The following is a 19,409-nucleotide window of genomic DNA, read 5'->3' as shown; positions in this document are numbered from 1 at the left end:
TTTGTCTGAGGTACAGCTGGTAAAAATTTTTTCCCACATTGTAGATTGTCTCTTAGTTCTGCTAATGGTTTCTTTTGAAGTACAGAAGCTTTTTAGTAATATGAGATCCCAGTTGTTGATTCTTTCTGCTAGTTCCCGTGCTACTGAGGATTTGTTCATAAAGTCTTTTCCTATACCAATGTAGAAGATTTACTTTAAATCAATATATAGATTAAAACTATAGGGCCAGGGATTTAGTTCGATGGTTCCAGTGCCTGCCTTGCAAGCACAAGGACCCGAGTTCAATCCCTGGTACCAAAAAAAAAGAAAAGAAAGAAAGAAAACCTATATATGAATTAAAACATTTTCTATATATGTGTTTTTGTGGTCATCATATTTTTGCAAGTACATTTTACCTTATTACTTTTTGAAGAAAATCAGTCAAATGTTTGTGAAGCATTTTGAGTCATGGCTAAAAACTAGAATAATAATTGTTCATAATACCTCAGTTACTTATAAAGATACATGTACAAAAGTAACAATTGTGCCTGATACATACATAGTATGTAAATCTTAACTGCAGCTAGTAGTCACTATAGTTAATGAACTGAAAATGTATTTGGGGGAAAAAGATAATTAATTCCCATTTTTATAGTCCCTTAAATTTAAAGTAGCTTCATGTTAAGCTAGGGGTTAATTTTGAATTAATCAAGAATGTTTCTTGCTACATATTCATGCTCAAGGATGCGCTATATGGTGTAACTTAACACCCTCAGATCATTGAGATTACCAGAGTCAGAGTAAAAGCAATTTCATAGGTTCCTTTCTCCCAAATTGTGTTACTGGTAAAGATGCATATTTTCCTTTTTCTATCTTTTCTAAATTGACTTTTAAAATTTGGCACATTTTCTCTTATTTGAAAGCCATTTTTAATAATGATTTAAAGTTTGTCAATTCACAGGGAACTGAAAATAGAGACAGCTATTGGGAATCTTGGGTACTAGATACTTAGTAAACTCCCGAACAGACTGATCTGCTGTAAAGTAAACTGTATGCCAGAATGGGTCCGACTCATATTTGTATTTCAGATTGCAAGCCATCCCTTTTGGGGGTGTGAGCACACCCATTGCTTCTGAATATTTGGAGTCACAATTGTGGCTTGGGGGAAATGGATTGTATCACTCCTCCCCAATAACCTAGTTAATGTTTAATAATGATGAATAAGGAATATTTCTTTTAACTCATGCTTTGTATGATAATACTATGTTAATTGAAATTTATGCGTGGTGATAGTTGACAAATCCTTTGAATAACTTTTATTCCTAGAACATTTATACTGAAAATATATTTCATTGTGTATAACATTATTTATTTATATTTGCCTTCTTGAATTTCAGCCCATGTAATCTTTTCTCATTTCCCAAGATAGAAATAGGGAGTATAGGTTTGTAGTTGTTAGTGTCATGCTAATGTACCCAAACTTCAGGGGCCTTAATAGCTAATTTCTTATAAATCTGGAGTTATCTGAAATTAAAATACATTTTTTAAAATACATTTTTAAAAGTTTACTGGACCTTGATTTCTGTCTTTTTTGAGAAGTTTTGTTTCTTTTTCTATGCTCATCTATTATTTCAGGCTCTATAAAATATTCATTCATCTTAAAAAAAATCTATGATTAGCACAAATTATACAGTAGTCATTGAAGGATAAACATAATATTTTTTATCTTCTTATTCATTAAATTTCTTGTTCCATCCCGTTTGCTTGTACTATATTTACATATTTATATAACATTAAAAGACAAAAATATCTGGTGGAGGAAAATAAGTTACCAACAAAAAAATTAAGATCAGTATCTTAGAGGTGAGAAGTATAATTTTTAAAATAGTATATTGGGTTAAAGAGTAATGGAGAAGGGCTGCTGTATACATAAGGTGTCCTGAAGTGGTATCTTATCAAGATAACCTTAAAACAGGGATTTATATGCAGGGAGAGCCTGAGTAACACAGAGATTTGGCTGGTGAGATTTTTCAAGCAGAGGGAGCAGTAAATGTCAAAGCCAAAAGTAGGAACCCTCTGAGCATGTCGCAGAAAGTACAAGATTGCTACATCTAGAGCAGAGTGAGCAAAGGGATGAGGAGGAGACATTACTCGCATAGTATCTGGGCTTTGAAGGGCGACTGTGAACAGAAGAGAGAGGTAATGTGGTTCGTGGTTGACAGGGATCACTTTGGCTGTACGTGGGCCATAACAAAACTGTAGAGATCAATGATTTTAAACTTTCTGGATCATGACCACTTTAGCCTCAACAACAACAAAAAATAAATATTTTATAATACTACTCAAATACATTTTACGCTTTCACTTGTTTAATAGTATCTTCTCTGACTTAACTGAGTATCCTTTCGGCCCAACTAGTAAGAGAGAAGAGCTGTTGTGCTAACTTGAAAGATTGCTTATCAACTTTTTGTCCAAAAAATGATACCAATATGACATCTTATCATCATTATGAACTAAACACTAAGGTTCCATTTCTAGACACTCAGCACACATAAATCTTGACTCTGAGAACCCAAATTTTAGAGTACACAAGACTTTCCTGTGGGATTAGAACAAGACTAGAAGAGTATTAAAAAAACTATTACGGGGTCAGGGATTTAACTCAGTGGTTCTACCACCTGCCTTGAAAGCACAAGGACCTGAGTTTGACCCCTGGTATCAAAAAAACCCCACTATTATTGGTACCACTATTATTGATACTCCTTTACTTTCAGAAATGTGGGCAAGTAATGCATAGTTCACCATCCTTTATTTTAAGTGCTCGCAAATGAGCTGGTTTCAGAGGAGAGTAGTCTTGGGGTAGGGGGCCCTGGAGACCTCTCCATAGTGAGTGACCCTTGTGAAGTGACTGCATACATGCCACAGATTTCTGTCAGAAGAGTCAAGAATAAAGAGTTAAATAAGATATCCTAAAATGAAAAAAAAAAAAAAAACCTAGCCATAAACCCTTCACTGTCCAAGATTCCTTCTGATGTTGAAGCATTTGTCTAGTAGTAAATTGCAAAAAATGAAGACTGCAGACCTGAAATATATGGTCCTTTCAGGCAGACTAAAGGTTTGATGCCAAGAATAAACTTAATCCGTTTTTTTCTCCCATAAGTAATGATATTTCTAGATAATATAGAAGGATGAAGTGGCTATCCAGAGCATATCAAATGGGCAATGTAACAAAAACTCTAGATTCTAGTATAACTAAGACTTTGTCCAGAAAAATGTATTTTATCAATGTTTTGTTTTGAAAAGGATTATTTTGAAAAAGATTGTATTTCAAATTTTTTCAGTATTCAGAAGAATTTTGGTAGTGTGGCTATTAAATATGTGCAAATAAAAGGGAAATCACTAGTGCAAATTTTATTTCCCTGTGGCCATTAACCTTCATAGAATAAATATTTGTTAAAATATTTGTTTGATATTAAAATATATGTTACTCTAATAGTATATAAATTACATGTGGGTATTTGTATACAAAGATAGATGTCAATATTGGTATAGATATAAATACAGTATTGCCAAGTATTTGGGCCACTGTAATTATCAAATAATGAAACAGTAAAAAAAAACTCTTCTAAATAATTTACATTCTCAAATATAAGAACATTAGATTTTGAATGCTGATTCCCACTTTGTCACGGTAGAGTAGTATGGTACTTTTGCCAGGAAAAGCTTTGTGAAACTGACCTATTACTAACACTTAATACTGAGGAATTTGTTTTAGGAACTCCCCATACCCTTCCTTCCCTCACCTTATGATACACGGAGAATAATGGTATTCCTCACATAGCAAAACCCAGCCAGGCATTCTGTAGTATCCTCCATGTAAATGGAAACAAAGCACTGACCTTCCACTAATAGGAAAGGGTCGGTCATTGGGCGAGGTTTAGGGAATTGGACCAAAGATCATTTAATCCATTACTTGATAACCAAAAATCTTAAAATGTAATAGTTTCTTTTTCAGATTTATGAAATATGTATGTGCTCTGTAATGTCTGTAGATGACAAAATAACCTCGTCATAATATCCCTGATCATCATCTTGTACCCCTCAGCCTCTCTTCCTAGAATTTCAGAATGTTGTCCAATGCCCTAGTAGTTTTTTACTCTACATCTATCTTAAGAAAGCATTAGAGAAATGACATGCTTTTTCCTGTCATGTTTTACTTTCCCCGTCTCACTTAAAAAAAAGAAAAAAACTAGAAAAGTTTGGTCATATGGAAGCAGAGGTAAAAACAACAATGAAGTATCCAAGAACTGATGAAATTGTCACAAATATTTAGGGTAGGCCATGTGTTCACTTGCACAACTCACACTGAGACCATAGGACAAGGGAATGGAAAGTGTAAATTAAAATTATTTGCAGATATAAAATCATACGTAATTTATACTTTTAACACTTTTTTTTCTTACTTTCAGACTCTCGATCAATGTACATGAAATTAGTGTGAAAAAACATAGATGAAAAATTCAAATACTTAATCCAGCCATGAGAACTAATCTAGAGAAAGTAAAAATAAATGATATATCATCTATTATACCTTCAAATCATCCTCCCTAAGTTCTATTTTTATGCAATGCAAAATAAGTACCAAAAGTGCTTATTCATATTGCCTGTAGCCCGAGTCATCATTTAAATAAACTGGTAATTGTGGAGAAAATCTAGAGAATTTGCAAGATAACTTTTCTGGTGAATAGTTTTCTAGTTTCACTCTACATTACTAAAAGACCCTAGGCATAATATATATGTAGCCTTTTGTGATCATCTGTTAGAAAGCGTATTTTGCTACCTGCTACATTAATAAGCCATGAGAATATAATTAAATTTTTGTCACAAAACTGTATTTTTAGATTTAATCATCTTTTTTGTACTTTATTGTTCAAAAAAATTTAAGGATGTTTGTGGATTATGAATTGTTTTCTACTGAAGGTAATTATTAACATACCTAATAATGTTTTACATCAATTTCTCTTCAGTTGATTTTTTAAAATTACTGAAATGAAAGAGTTTTGAAGTCTTTGTTACATGTTTTTAGAAATACATAGCAGAACTGGCTTTCATCTCTGGGGTGTGTTCCTATCCAGTTCCACGTGCAGGTCATCTCACCTGGGTTTTTGTTTTTGTTTTTGTTGTGAAATGTTCAATTCAGGTTCTACATGGTCAGCTATTATGAGCGGAGTCACAGAATAGCAGTTGGAGCACGCCATGGTTCAGTGGCCCTGTATGACATCCGGACTGGAAAATGTCAGGTAAATAAATCATTGTGCCTTCCTCTCCATAAAGTGTGGAAGTTATTGAAAGGAGGGGGAGACTAGCACTTCACCAGTTGACATGCTGAGCTGCTGGAACATTATGGATAATGCTAAAGGGATCAATAGTTTAATGAAGGACTCAAAGAATATAGAGCCCCACTGTCTTTATTCACTGGGACTGAAGCGCTGCCGGATGGTTCCCAACAGTGCCTGGAGTGAGCTCGCATCACTCTCAAATGACTCTGCAATGTATCTCTTATTTTCTTATTTTTTCTGCTTTTCTTATTTTTGCTGTGTGTTTTCTGAAAAAAGTTTGATGGTGCCTTGTTCTGATGTAATGATGGGACAAAAATTAATTTTCTGTCTATGTAAAATTATTTAGATGGTAACTGGTTTTTAATTGTAATATATTTCATTTTAAAAAAAGAAACCACAATAGCATTGAATACAGCTCTATTTAAATGTAATTTGATATTCCTTCAAGTAATATATTACCTTTTATAGTTTTTCTATCTCCTTCCTTTCCTTCCTTCCTTCCTTCCTTCCTTCCTTCCTTCCTTCCTTCCTTCCTTTCTTTCTTTCTTTCTTTTTTGGTACTGGGGGTTGAACTTGGGACCTTGCACTTTGGAGGCAGGCAGTGGCGGAAAGACTGAGCTAAATCTCCGGCCCCTCCTTATTATTATTACTTTTTAAATCATCTCGATTTTTATCTTGATTGCCTAAATCTCAAAATATATTTGTTGAGTAGATAGGGCAAGTCTAATCCAACTTTATATACAGAGGAATTGTAGCTCAGAGCTTTAATCAGAGCCTTATCCCAGATTTACACTGTTAGTGAATGACAAGACCAGGACTAGGCTCCACCACGATTATGGAAAAATCATAATGTTCATGATATAGTGTCAAGTCATAGCTTCCTATGTTTGATTTTAACATTATTAATGCTGATTATTCAGCAATGTTGTAGTATTAGCAAGTTGCGGAAGGGTTATGAAGAAATTCATAAGGATGTGGTTAAAATTTTAGTGTCTCTTAAATTTAATAAATTATTAACTAATCCTCCAAAAAATTTCCTGAGAGGTTGCCACAACATAGTTCTAAAACATGGTAAGAAGTGTTGGGTCTAAAATTTTTAGGGATCAGATAAATTTAGCTTGAATGTTAAACACATCTTTGTGTGTGCCTCGAGTCACTCCTGTGTGAGTGTGCACTGTACGTCTATGGAATTCTGTCAGTGTGTGTGATAACTCCCTCCGCCCACCTCCCACCACCACATTGGGTGACCATGTTCTTTAATTGGGTTCTCATTGATAATAGTGAAACCACTCTGAGTGCTTGTTTAAAGATTAAGTTGCATGTTACTATAATGCTTTTTTAGAAGAGACACAGATTCTTCAACTAGCATTTTTTAAATTTCTTGAGTTTTCCCCTTTCTAAAAAATGTAAAATAAAATCATTTTTAATTGATACATAAAAATACATAAGTTGTTATTTTTATACAGGTATTGATGTATGCCATGTGATACTTCAATACATGTGTCATTGTGTTAGATTTAAATCAGGTAAATATGTATCTCTTTAAGCATTGTTTCTTCATGAAGAAAATATTGAAAATCTTCCTAGCTTTTTGAAATGTATAGCAGGTGTCATTATCAGAGCTTTAATCACCTTATTCTTATCTTAGTTATGCACTGTGCAGTAGCCTAGCACAGCTTCTTACTTCTTTTTTATTTTTTTATTTTTTTAGAGCTTTTACTTCTATCTAACTGAAGCCTAGAATCCGTTGATCAACCTTTCCCCACCTCCCTCTTCCCCTACTCCCCACGTCTGGTAACAACCACACAATTTTTTTAGACTTTTACACATTGGAATACATTATTGCTGGCAAACTTGAGAGAAATGAGTCACAAATATCTACAAGATAAAGACCTAAAAGAAGAGACAAAATCAGAAAATCTAGAGAAGATTCTATTAACAGATGAGACACAATTGCCACCAGCAAAGAAGTGAGCCACCTTGAGCACGGAGCCCATCTAAAGAAGAGTTAGAGAATAGAGAGTTACACACTCATGAGAAAAGACCAAGCTGCACTTAAGTACACAGCGCTTTCCATTTTTCCTTCTAGTAAATGGTCTAGGTGATGATCTTGGAAATGTGCGGTAGTAATAACTTGAATACCTGCTATTTTTTTTCAGTGGAGGTACTTGAGCTATACTTATTGAAGGCAATTTTTCTTAAAAAGAATGTGGAATGCCATTCATATTTCATTTTCTATACACCATTTTAGTATATTCAGATGTTTGGTGTCTCTATGATTTTTTTCCACCTCATCTACTTAATTTTGGCACCCAGAATTATCGTTAGTGTTGTAGAGGTAAATAGCCTTCACCTTCCAGTTGTATGTGAAAAAGAAACTTAAATTTTCCTTCCCTCATTCAGAACATGGAAACAAAGCTAAACATCTAAATTAATCCAAACTACTCTTTCCAGTTACCATTTATAGCCAGTAACATTGAACTCTTAAATGAGACTCTTAGCTATTTTATTAGTATTATGATATTTGAAATAAATGAGCCAACAACAGCTCAGAGAAAATAAGTATAGATATCATATTTAGAAATGGTGTTTTAGAGGGTAAATCATTTTTAACTAAGATATAGTAAAGCATTTCTTGAGGAATCTCTTTGAACCACATGCAGAGAATGGAAAAATTTTTCTAGCGTAACTGAAGACAATAGAGATATGTCACACACATACAAAAACAAAACAAAAAAAAACAACAAAAAAAAAAACCCCAAAACAGATAATTAGAAAATATATGGCTATAAGAGGGTCCCAGTTGGGTGGAAAAACAAGGCATAACCACCTAGATGCAGGAGGAGAGAAAGTTCACAGCTAAAGTGGAAAGGTTGCCAGAGGCTGAGTGGAGCCCAACATGGGGAAGTCCATGTTCCATAGAGTCAGAGAAGCCATAATGCAGGGACTGAAGGGTCCCCTGTTGTTGCTAGATTGAATGGTAAAGAATAAAAGAAAGCTTAAGTCCCTTTATCTTATCCTTTGGCATTTGCTTCTATCTTAAAAAAAAAAAAAAAAAAAAAAAAAAAAAAAAAAAAAAAAAAAAAAAAAAAAAAAAAAAAAAAAAAAAAAAAAAAAAAAAAAAAAAAAAAAAAAAAAAAAAAAAAAAAAGCTTTTCTTCGGACCTGTTCGTTGTTTCCTAACTAGATTAGGAAATAATGCAAAGCCATAAACTCAATATGGCATATGTGAAACATGAATTTTCACTTATATAAGTGTTTGGCAAACTATGGCCCAAATCTAGCCTGCTTCTTGTTTTAATATATAAAGTTTTAGGGCCAGGGATTTAGCTCAGTGGTTCCACCACCTGCCTTGCAAGTGCAAGGACCCAGTGTCAATCCCTGGCACCGATATATATAAAACTATATGTATAGTTTTATTAAACCACGGCTATGCTCATTCAGTCACATATTATCTGTTACAGTGGCAGAATTGAGTAGTTTGTATGTAGCAATGGATCACTATTTGTTACCTGCAAGCCTAAAAGATTTACTGTGTCCCTCTACAGTAAAGATTTACTGACCCTGACTGAGATAACAGGATAACTATTTTAAAGGCAATTAAATGTAATGCAATATAATGTTTAAGAATAATTACAAAGGGATGCATCTTTGAATCCCATCCCACCACTTATTAGATTTATGACCTTGGGAAAGTTTCCTAACTTCTCTGAGCCGAAATTTCCTCATCTGTAAAACATTAACAGAAATGGCACCTAATATTGTGAAATATTAAAGAAAAAATTACCCAAATACTTGTTGAAGATGGTAAGGCAGACATTATGCCAGGGGGACCATGGTGATAGTATAGAGTCCAGTGCAACAGGATCTCACAAAGGGCAAGAAAGATCGGGCTCAACTCTGACTTCCACAAGATCAAGTGGGAATTTATAACCATGAACCAGGGTGGGGTCAGTAGATAGAAAATTTACTGAGGAAGCATCAGGAGTGAGGAGTTTCCGGTAAAACACATTTGTTGCTGAAGGCAGCCCAGGGTGGTCAGATACCCAAGGGTAGGGGAGTCTCTAAACTGACAGGATTCCTGCTCAAACTGAATGCAACAAGGTCTGAGAGGGAAGTCCAAGGTCTAGCCCAAGGTCAGGCCTATTCAAGCAGAGGACTCAAAGGAGCCTCACCTAAGTCTGGGCTGGAAGTAAATTATGTAATTTGTGTAAAATTTTGAGCTCAATGGTTGCTTGTGTGGTTAGGATTCAGTAAAGGTTGACTATTATTATGTTAGAATAAACTTTTAAATACATTTCACTATAATAAAATCATTTTAGCTTTAGGAGATTTTAAAGATAAACTTGAGGTATTTGTGGACTCTAGGGCTAATAGGTCACTTTTGTCAGTGGGGACTACTTTGGTAGAAAGTTGAAGGGCGGCTGCCTGAGGCCATGTGAGGACTTCCTTCCTAAAGCAGTCTTGCCTGTGGTGTTAGGCCAGGTCTCTGCTGATTGTGAAGATCAGAGACAGGATGCAGTTCACCATTTAAAATCCTCTTTGCTGCTGACTTCAGTTTTAACTTGGTACCTGCGAAGCAATTTAGGAATATACTACCTGACTTGAATTTGACTTACTTTAAAAAAAAAAAAATGTAGGGCTGGAGATTTAGCTCAGGGATTCTGCCACCTGCCTCACAAGCGCAAGGACCCAAGTTTGATTCCCACTACCAAAAAAAAAAAAAAAAAAAAATCTAACTCCCTCTGTTTAACTTTTGTTGACAGTGCTTTTACTAAGCTGGCAGATTAGAGCCCATGACTCCCTTAGAGAGCTCTGTAGTTTTTTGTTTGGTTAAATCAAGAATGAAAATCTCCCCATTAGCAATATTTGCCTTTGGTTTGGCAGACCTAACATCCTGTCTCACTGATTTCCAGTCCGTTTTGAATACGTCTATTGCAAGATTTTCTTAATCTCTTAGCTAGTTTGTACTTACAAAGTTTGTAGTACAGTACAACACTCCTGATCCACTTTGGTAAACCTAGATACTTTCTTACCATGCTTGGTGAAGCACTAGTAGGGGAAAAAAAAAAAAAGGAAGAAGAAAAAACAATGATATTGAGAGCAAAAACATGTGCCTGAAGACTTCTTCTCTGTCTGAAATTATTAAAAGAATTTTATTATTAAAAAGCTTAAGTTCCTTATAAAATCTGGTCCAAAAGTCCCATATTTGTAGTATCTGGTACATAGTAGATGCACAATAAAACTCACATTGGTTAAATTTAAAATGCCTGAGTCTGGAATTTTAAAAAATGAGAAATATGACATGGTAAAAGGAGTACAGACTATTTTTTCATCTATTTATGATTTATTATTCATTTTGTTTATAAATAAAATCTTAGGATGGCTCCTCTTTGCATAAGATACCCTGGTATATGCAAGCAATCATAAAATAAATATAAACCATATTATACACAAGCGATCGCAAAATAAATGAGTAGACCCTCAAAGAACATTTCCTGGTATGGAAAACAGACACCCCCAATTGAAGTAGAGTGAACAGTTTCAAGGAGGACAGTCTCAGTGTTCAGGGGAAGCACAGGGGGGACTCTAGCCCAGATCCGTGTAGTTGTCTGGGGAGAATTAGTGAGGAAGCATTCCCTAACAGGGAGCACGTCTGAACAGAGGTGGTAATAATAAGGATTCCGGCAAAGTAGGGAAAAAGCAAAGGTGATATTCCAGGCAGAAGACGACACATATGCACAGCCTAGAAGACCAGGAAGCGTAAGGGAAGTGTGCTTGTAAGCAACTTCAGAGATATTTTGCTCACACTCTTGGGAATGGTTTGTAATATAAAAGTTTTCAAGTCAGCATTATACTGGGAATTACACAGACTTTATGTGAAAAAGTTATTCTAATCTGTAAGCATGAATATTCTTATTTGTGATTTATTAAATGCTAAATCATTAACAGATTTTGTAAATAAATTATACAAAGTGAGCAAAATGTTAAAGAAATAATTGAATGCCGACATTTTCCGTTAACTAAAATACTCTTTTTAGGAAAACAGGGGCATGGAAAATGTGAAGTTGTTTTCAGTGTGGGATTTAAAGCATTATCTGAAAATAAACCAGTGTAGTTTTCTATAATACACTTAATCCTGGCAAGCACTCGAAGGTGCTAGACTCCAAAAGAAAGCCAATATTCAAGACTAAACAGAAATTTCAGCAAACACACGTATATTAATAGAAGTTTGGAAAACAGTGTGTTCTTCTCTCTAAAAATAACAGATCTTACTTCTAGTTAGGAGGAACAATGGGCCTCAGGGATCTTGTGGACAGTAAGATTGATGTTTCTTTAAGGCTGAGTTTTAAGCTTCAGGCACAGTTTTCACTGAGCAGAAGTCTATAACGCTTATACATCCAGGGCACTTATGTGGTGATTGCAAAAATTGCAGTGAGAATTGACTACAGTACTTAGACGGTGACATTTTAGGTATTTTCTTTTTGCTCTTTTCAGCAGCTGGTTTTATGGCAGGTGCTTCCTATGACATTCTGGAGCAACAACTAGAAATATGGCATCGGGGTGACAATAAGATGAATGGTTGGAGAAGACAATGGCTTTCTGGCACTGTTGAAGAATTACCTAACAATCTTTCTGTTTTAAAAGTGAAATGCTATTTAGAGAAGGACATCTAGGAAAAGAAGTAGATATCTGAAACAGTGCTTGAAATTAGACTGTCGTTTATTCTGAAAGTTTGAACTTTTTAAAATAATATTTGAACTGCATAGAGGATTTTTATTTTGTTTTATGTACCCCAATACCCACTCAGTACTTCTTATATTAGTGCTTATACTTTGAACATCACTATACAAGAAAGTTGCATCAAGAAAGAAAATGAAATCCTTAATAGGGCCTGTAATTGGAAATGTGTAAGACAGACCATTCTCCTATTTACAAACCCAAAAGTTACAGCAGACATTTTAACATGTTTGCAAATGGATCAAGCAGGCTAAAATTGCTTGTGATTCTTAACATTCACATCATTTTGCTTATATTTCTCAGTGCCATTCCATTTCTCAGTCATCCTCTTCCCCCACCAAGACCATTAAAAAAAGGAAGCATAAATGTATATGTGTGTGTGCGTATGGCTATTTTCCACATGGATGTAGTCCACAAAATTTGGAAATGTTACGTAGGGGAGTAACATGGTAGGTGATTCCAGGACTGCCTACAGATACGAAAATCCACAGATGTTCAGGTTCCTTATGTAAAATGGCGTGATACGTGCACATAACCTACCCACATCCTTCCACAAAGTTCAAGTCATTTTTAGATTACTCATAACACTTAATACAATGTAAATGCTATATAAATAGTTATATTATCAAGAAAAAATGAGGGGAAAAGTGTGTACATGTTCAACACAGATCCAATTTTTTAACAGTATTTTCATTCTGCCATTGGTTGAATCTGTGAATGAAAACCTATACATTGAATTCATGCTTCAGTCACTGCCCTGTATTCTTTATGTCCTCTTTCAATGTGTAAAGTATTTAAACATGTTCTGGCATACTGGTCACTTAATACATATGACTACTGAATGCGCTAAAACATGTGCAGTGAGGACAGGAGTCTAATTCATTGTTGGCTGTAAAGAGATGTGGATGGTGATTTAAAGGGTCTCAGCAAGATCCGCTAACACTTCTCTCAATAGAGCTTCTGATGGACAGCAGGTGTAATAGGGGAAGAGGAACATATACAGATACCTAAAAGCCTTGATCCAATAAAGTCAGCCTCAGAAGTTGCTCAGTTATTAAAAAGTGTTGCTCATTTCATTTTAAGTCCTGTAAAGATAATTTTATTTTCCATCCCTTCTCATATGGGACCAAGGATTGTTTGTTTCCATATTGGGTCAGTGACTTTAGTTCTTTCTTGCTAAGACATGCCAATTTCTGTTTCTCTAAGTGGATTGAAAAATTAGAGATTCTTACAAAGCAATCTTAGAATATAATCCTAGACTTCTGTGCTTTGCCCAGTCTTTTATAGCGGTCACATTTATACCTAATTTTATGTGTACATATATCTTTTTTAAAGCCTTCTTCCTACTCTTATATAATTTTACATATTACATATTTAATCCAGCTCCATGTTTACATTGGCAAGTACAACTAGCATAGAGCTCTGCTGGTAAGAGCAATAGTGAGTGGACTTACCAGAGAGAAACCTGCCAACCACTACCATCCCTCGTGTGGGGGACACCATGTGAAGATAGAGAACAAGAACAGGAAGAAATTCATAAAGAACAGATTTATTTATTTATTTATTTTGAGATACAGTCGCTATGTAGTTCAGACTAGCCTTGCACTCACAGCGGTTCTCCTGCCTCAGCCTCCCAAGTGCCAGGATTACAGACATGTACCACCATGCCCAGCCAAGAACAGTGTTTAAGCAGATCCTTCAGTGGGTGTTCTGCAGGCAGACATGCAGGAGGAAACCTTTTCAGGGACAGATTGAAGCATCGACAAGGCTCAGAAACATCAGTTAGCTGCCGATGCATTTCAGAAACTGGGGCTTCTGTTCTGCCTAGAAAAGAGTACAGGGGTGCACAACTGTGATAGAGGAGGATAGGGATGAAGGGTGATATTTAGGAGGGTAAAATGATGGTGAGCCTTCCCTGACACGCTTCAGTTTGGTGTCTTGGGGTCATTAGTAACAAAGTCAAATGCTACAGATACCAAGAAGGTAGCATAAATAAATTTTTCCACCCTTGATAGTGCCATCCAATAAATCACTGTCTCAATTTGGCTCTTTCTATAACACTATAGTTTAAGCTTTGAATGAAGTGCCAGTCAGCTTTGTGCTGCAAAGAAGAGACCAGTCAGTCAGGTCTTAGATGCTAGCATATGGTGTCATTTGCAATTGTGGACTTAGGATTGCCTGACCCTCTTGATTTTTTTTTTAAGCTAAGTTGAAAATTTGGATTTTTATTTTAACGGCTTTCAATTTTTCGGTGTTGGTGGCCGATTTTCAAGTCTTTAGAGTGCACAAATTGATACAGTGCTAAATGCGTAGCATTACATTCAGAGAAACCACTTGAGGGTTTTGAGCAGATCAGCAACAGGTTGAGGTACTCTATTCTGGAAAGTCACCATCAACCCTGTGGAAGATGAACTGAAAGCTTGCTCTTGGAGGCTGTGGTGACAGTCCAGGGCCACGGGGTCAGGGCTTGGTTAGCATCTCTAGTGGCTTCATGAAGAAAAAGAATACAAATTGTAATGTAGAACAGGTAGATTTAGGTGAGCTTTAAAAGAAAGTATATTGAGTACATACACTAAGTAAAAATATAAGTTGATGCTATAATGATGTAAAAGCATTTTCTGAGAAAAATGAAATGAAAATGGCTAAAAATTGGTTGGGAAGATATGTAAAAGGAAAGTTTAGATGCAGGAAAGAATTTTTAAAATATAAAAATTATAGGATTATTTGGAAAGGCTGTAATTAGAGATTTCAACTAAAAAGTAATAGAAACCACAGAACAGGCTTTGTTGAAGAATTTATTATTTAATATAACAAAGTATCCAGATGTAGCTAGTGAAGTAAGTAGCCCAGTGGTTTCCCACAGACGCCAGTCTTTCTAGGAAACTGTTTCAGTCTTGGCCTCTCTGCCTGGGCTACCTCTGGGTACAAGATAGCTACCACCAAGCCAGCCACCCATGCAGAGGATCCTGTGCTGGACAGCAAGGGGAAGTTTTAAATTCAAATACACCCTTTTAAAAAGCCCATTCTCATATCTTGTTGACCAAAATTGCATCACTTACCCACATTTGAGCCTGTTGCTGGCATGGGAATGGAATCATACTGGCTAATCCAGCTCACCTTCTGCAAGAGGAGAGGGCCATCATCTTCCTCAAATTCAGGGGCTTGGCCTGAGGAAGGCAGCCAACACTTGCCTGCCCATGGGAACTTGGTAACTGGTTTCCTGGGGTATTCTAAAGTAGGAAGACAGGGTTCATAGCAGAGGGTTTGGCTACTTGCCCTTCCACGTATTCCTTTTGAGGCCTAGATCAAGTTACCAGCTTCTTGAAGCCAGCTTGTTTGCCTGCAAAATAGAAATAACTTTAGGTCCCCATGTAGATTAATCAAACTGATATATGTAAGATATTTCAATTTATATTACATTTTAAATAGTAATGGTAGTAGTGAGTTAGTTGGTTAATCATCTTCAAAGAACAGTCCAGTTTTAGGTGTCTGAATCTAAAAGAACTTTTGTCTTGGTCTAAGAACAAAGCTCTTATCAATAGGAAACATTTTAAAACTAAGTAGAGGGTGCTAGTAAAGTTACTGAAAGTCTCAGCTTTCCTGCTCGTCATACAGCAACAGTGAGCTGGGTGAGAGAATGTATGAGCCACATTCTAGTTTCTAGGACAAAATACCTGCTACCCATCACTTAAAGGAGGTTTTTTTTAACTCATAGTTTCAGTCCATGATCAGCTGGCTCCAAGGTAGAAACAGGATAGTAGAAGAGCTTGATATAGTAAAAGGTGCTCAAGCCATGGCAGCCAGGAATCAGGAAGGAGAAGTGGGAGATGAGCATACACTTTTCCAGGGACAATGCCAGTGACCCACCTCTAACGAGGCCCTGTCTCTTAACAGCACATTCAGCTACTGAACTCATCAACAGATGAGTCCACGGATGAGTACAAGTACCCCCATGATCCAACCACCTTCCAAACACGTGAGACTCGGTGCGGGGGGCGGGGTAGTTCTAAACCAAAACAGAGAATGCAGGGTAAGCCCAATAGATTTGGCTCTGACTCCTTCCCACACCCTACTCAGAAGTCGAAGCCCCAGGCCCATCATGTCCTTCAGAGGAGAGAACAGGTTTCCCTTGCAAACCTGACAGGGCCTCCAACCCTCCCCACTCAGCTGCTTCAGGGTCAGCTGTTAAACAACCACATTTGATGATAAAATAGATGCTGTGAAGTAATCAGCTTTCATTCCTTTGGATGTTTATTTATGCGGTTCTGTTGTTCCCAAAAGTGACACCTTAATCTACACTATTCACTACTGCAGAAAAAATACTGAAAACATAGTTGACTTTCAAAGGAATGACAGAAGCAAGAAAACATATATATCTAGATATCTAGATATCTAGATATATAGGCTAGCACAGTAAATTACACATTTCTTTCTCACATATACTGAAAGCACTCCTTTGTACTCTTAGGAATAAGTAAGCCAGATTCCCAAGCCTCTCGGATGTCTCTAGGTGAGAGTACTGGCATATGGCATTGTTACTGTGTTGCTGTAATTTATGTAAATGTGTTGTCAGAGATGAATTAAAACTTATACTTGTAAATCTACAAGGACACAGCTATAACTCACATGGATTTATTACTTGTAGATAAGTATATCAAGTCTCTGGAATTACTGCCTCTCTACTAGACAGAGGTTAAAGAAGAAGGTAACAACTTACATGCCATTATACATATACAGCAGTTTGTCATTCATTGGTAGTGGTATGAATACAAAACACAAGTGTGTAAAATGCCCTTGACCCAGCACAATCCGGTAAATTTCAGGAAGAATTCTGTAAAAAGCATTCTCAAAGGGCACCAAATATAAAGTCAGGAAATTAGTTTTAGACCCATTCACCAACTTTGTTATTAACTTTTCTGAGCCTAGGTTAGGTATAAGACAGTTTTTTTAAAAATCTACTGAAACTACCCAAATCTACTCTGCGTGGCTTTTATGAGGCAATAATGTTTACATGTATTGTATTCATTCAAGAAACATTTATTGAGTACCTATTATGCATCAGGCACATTTTTTTTTTTTTTTTAGTTGAAAGAAACAGTATCATCCAAAGTCCTTGTTTTTTTTTTGTTTTTTTTTTCTTGTACCAGGGATCAAACTCGGGTCCTTGTGCTTGTGAGGCAGGCCACTGAACCGCTGAGCTAAATCCCCAGCCCTAACATCCTTGTTTTTGCAAAACAAGAGAATAAAACCAGAAAAGTAAGATGCTTTTTAGAACTATATGAAAGGGCTTTTGAAAATTGCAAACCCCATTCAAGGGGAAATAATCATTAATTACAATATAAAGCCAAGATCACTTTTCTATGATGATGTATGTGTGTTTAGTACTCCATGAATGGCACCAACTATCTAGGAAATCTTTTTAATTCACTGGCCATTGTCATTTAGCATTGGTCTTCCCAGACCAAGTGGCAAATTAGAATCACATAGTAAATTTCAAAATAGATTCCTCCTACCTCAAACCATGAATCAGAATCCCCAAGACATCTGCATTTCCAGAGTGGCCCCTATATAATTCTAAAGCATACTAGAGGTTGGAGACTCTAGGTTTCCAGTAAAATAGCAAATTACTACTATGAAGAAAACATAATGTTTGAGTTGCCTTGAACTAATATTTAAGTTTTCAATGCCTATGAAATCAAACAGTTTTAAAACAAGGAAAAATAACATTCCTTAGATCTAGAGTCAGGTAGACTGATAATGGAGCCTTTGGATGAGTGCATTTTATTTTTGGTATTATCATTGTAAAAGCAATGTAGCAACAACACACAAGATTTAGAGGGAAAAAACCCACCACAGGTTCCCCCACAATGATTTTATGTTTATGCAATACTCATGTAGGTAAATACTTATGTATATTTGAAATGATGATCTACATGCCCCCATATTTGCTTCATAATATTGCCTAACTTCATGAGATTTTAGTTAATAAGGTTTTAGTGACTCCTCTCTATCCAGAAATTTATCTCACTATCCTGAGCTGACTTGGAGCTAGAATCCGTACATTTTCATATTGCATTTGAGAATTTTCCTATTATGTTAATGTTAATTTTTCCAGCCAGACCTCTAAGTGAGTAAGGCTGAATACACACATAGCCTTCTTTCTCACCACAGTCACCTTTTTAAAATGCCTTTTCTGTTCTTCAAATTACAACAGGAGGGAGCCTCTGTGAGATAAAATCACTGAGAAAATGTACTTAAAAAATCACCAGTATCTGGTCAACCCTTTGTAGCTTTGTCCCTAATTGGGACTCTTTCTCCACCTACTCAGATGTAGCACAGAATTCAAGATTTTCCAGTCTCAGGATCTCTCTCTCAGTTTGGTAAGATCTTCTCTCTTGCTGTAGCATCCTTTCAGATAATATGCCAACAACAAATATTAAGTATTTAAGCTATAATGCTAGTGCCATATACTATTAAAATAATGTATTTCTGTTTAAGTATTTTGAGGAAATAAATGCTTCCTCCACAGATGCAAGAGAATATTTTTGATTGCCTTGTTTTTTCTAGTCATGAAACCAGTAAAATTTCAAGGCATGAGGTATTTCTATATTTGGGGAAATATTAAGCTTTGGTTTGCTACTGTATCCCTAATAATTCACTAAAAGAAATTATGCACCAGTATTTTGCTGTGGATCAAGGGACCTACTAGCAGTCAGGGCCATTCTCCACCAAAGCCCCATAGAAGGTCTCCTCAACATAAGGTTATACATGCTCCAAACAACATGGAAGGGATTCAGTAACCTCCTCCAGGAAGCTCTTCTCTGGCTCAAGGCCATGATGAGAAGGGGAGGAGGTTTAGTTTTGTTTGCAGGTACTCACATTTCAGCCCTGAAGACCCCTTGGGATTTCTGGGCTATCCTCTTTACATCTGCTATTTTTAACATGAAGGGGCATCACTTGCAGTGGCTCCCTCCAAAGGCGATTGCTCCCCACCTGCAAGTTGTGGCTAGCACCCACAGACCACTTTAGCATTTCAGAGGCTCTGGCAGTGGCACAGAACCTGGGTAGAAGCCCAAAGCATAATGGTGTATGATTTTCCAGGCCTCACTTTCTTGCATTTGTTCAGTAGATATTAGTGGTGGGTTCAGTGCCAGATACTGACATAAAATGGTGAGCAAAACATAATTTTTACCATCCTTGTGGAGCTCTGAGTAAAGAGGGTGATCAAAATAATAATTATCAACAAAAGAAAGTATTGCATTTTAAAATAAATACTGTGAGGAAAACTCCAGAGTATGATAAAAGAGTGTAAAATCAGGAGAACTAAGGGTGATGTCAGTGCTTTTTTTTT

At 36.1% G+C, this 19,409-nt stretch overlaps 1 protein-coding gene across 2 annotated transcripts in view; it reads left to right on the top strand.

Moving 5' to 3' along the window:
* Wdr7 (WD repeat domain 7) overlaps nucleotides 1-19,409 on the top strand; it is a 351,633-nt gene that overhangs the window by 282,904 nt on the left and 49,320 nt on the right. For both annotated transcript variants that reach the window (XM_010611541.3, XM_010611542.3), the window contains one exon: nucleotides 5,180-5,279. In XM_010611541.3, coding sequence (XP_010609843.1) covers nucleotides 5,180-5,279 — 100 coding nt within the window. The remainder of the gene's footprint in view (nucleotides 1-5,179; nucleotides 5,280-19,409) is intronic.

The sequence above is a fragment of the Fukomys damarensis genome, unplaced genomic scaffold (assembly GCF_012274545.1).
Source record: "Fukomys damarensis isolate Sample0158 unplaced genomic scaffold, DMR_v1.0_HiC HiC_scaffold_30, whole genome shotgun sequence".
NCBI lineage: Eukaryota > Metazoa > Chordata > Mammalia > Rodentia > Bathyergidae > Fukomys > Fukomys damarensis.
Note: the sequence above shows the minus strand (reverse complement) of the source record. Positions and strands in the feature narration are given on the sequence as shown.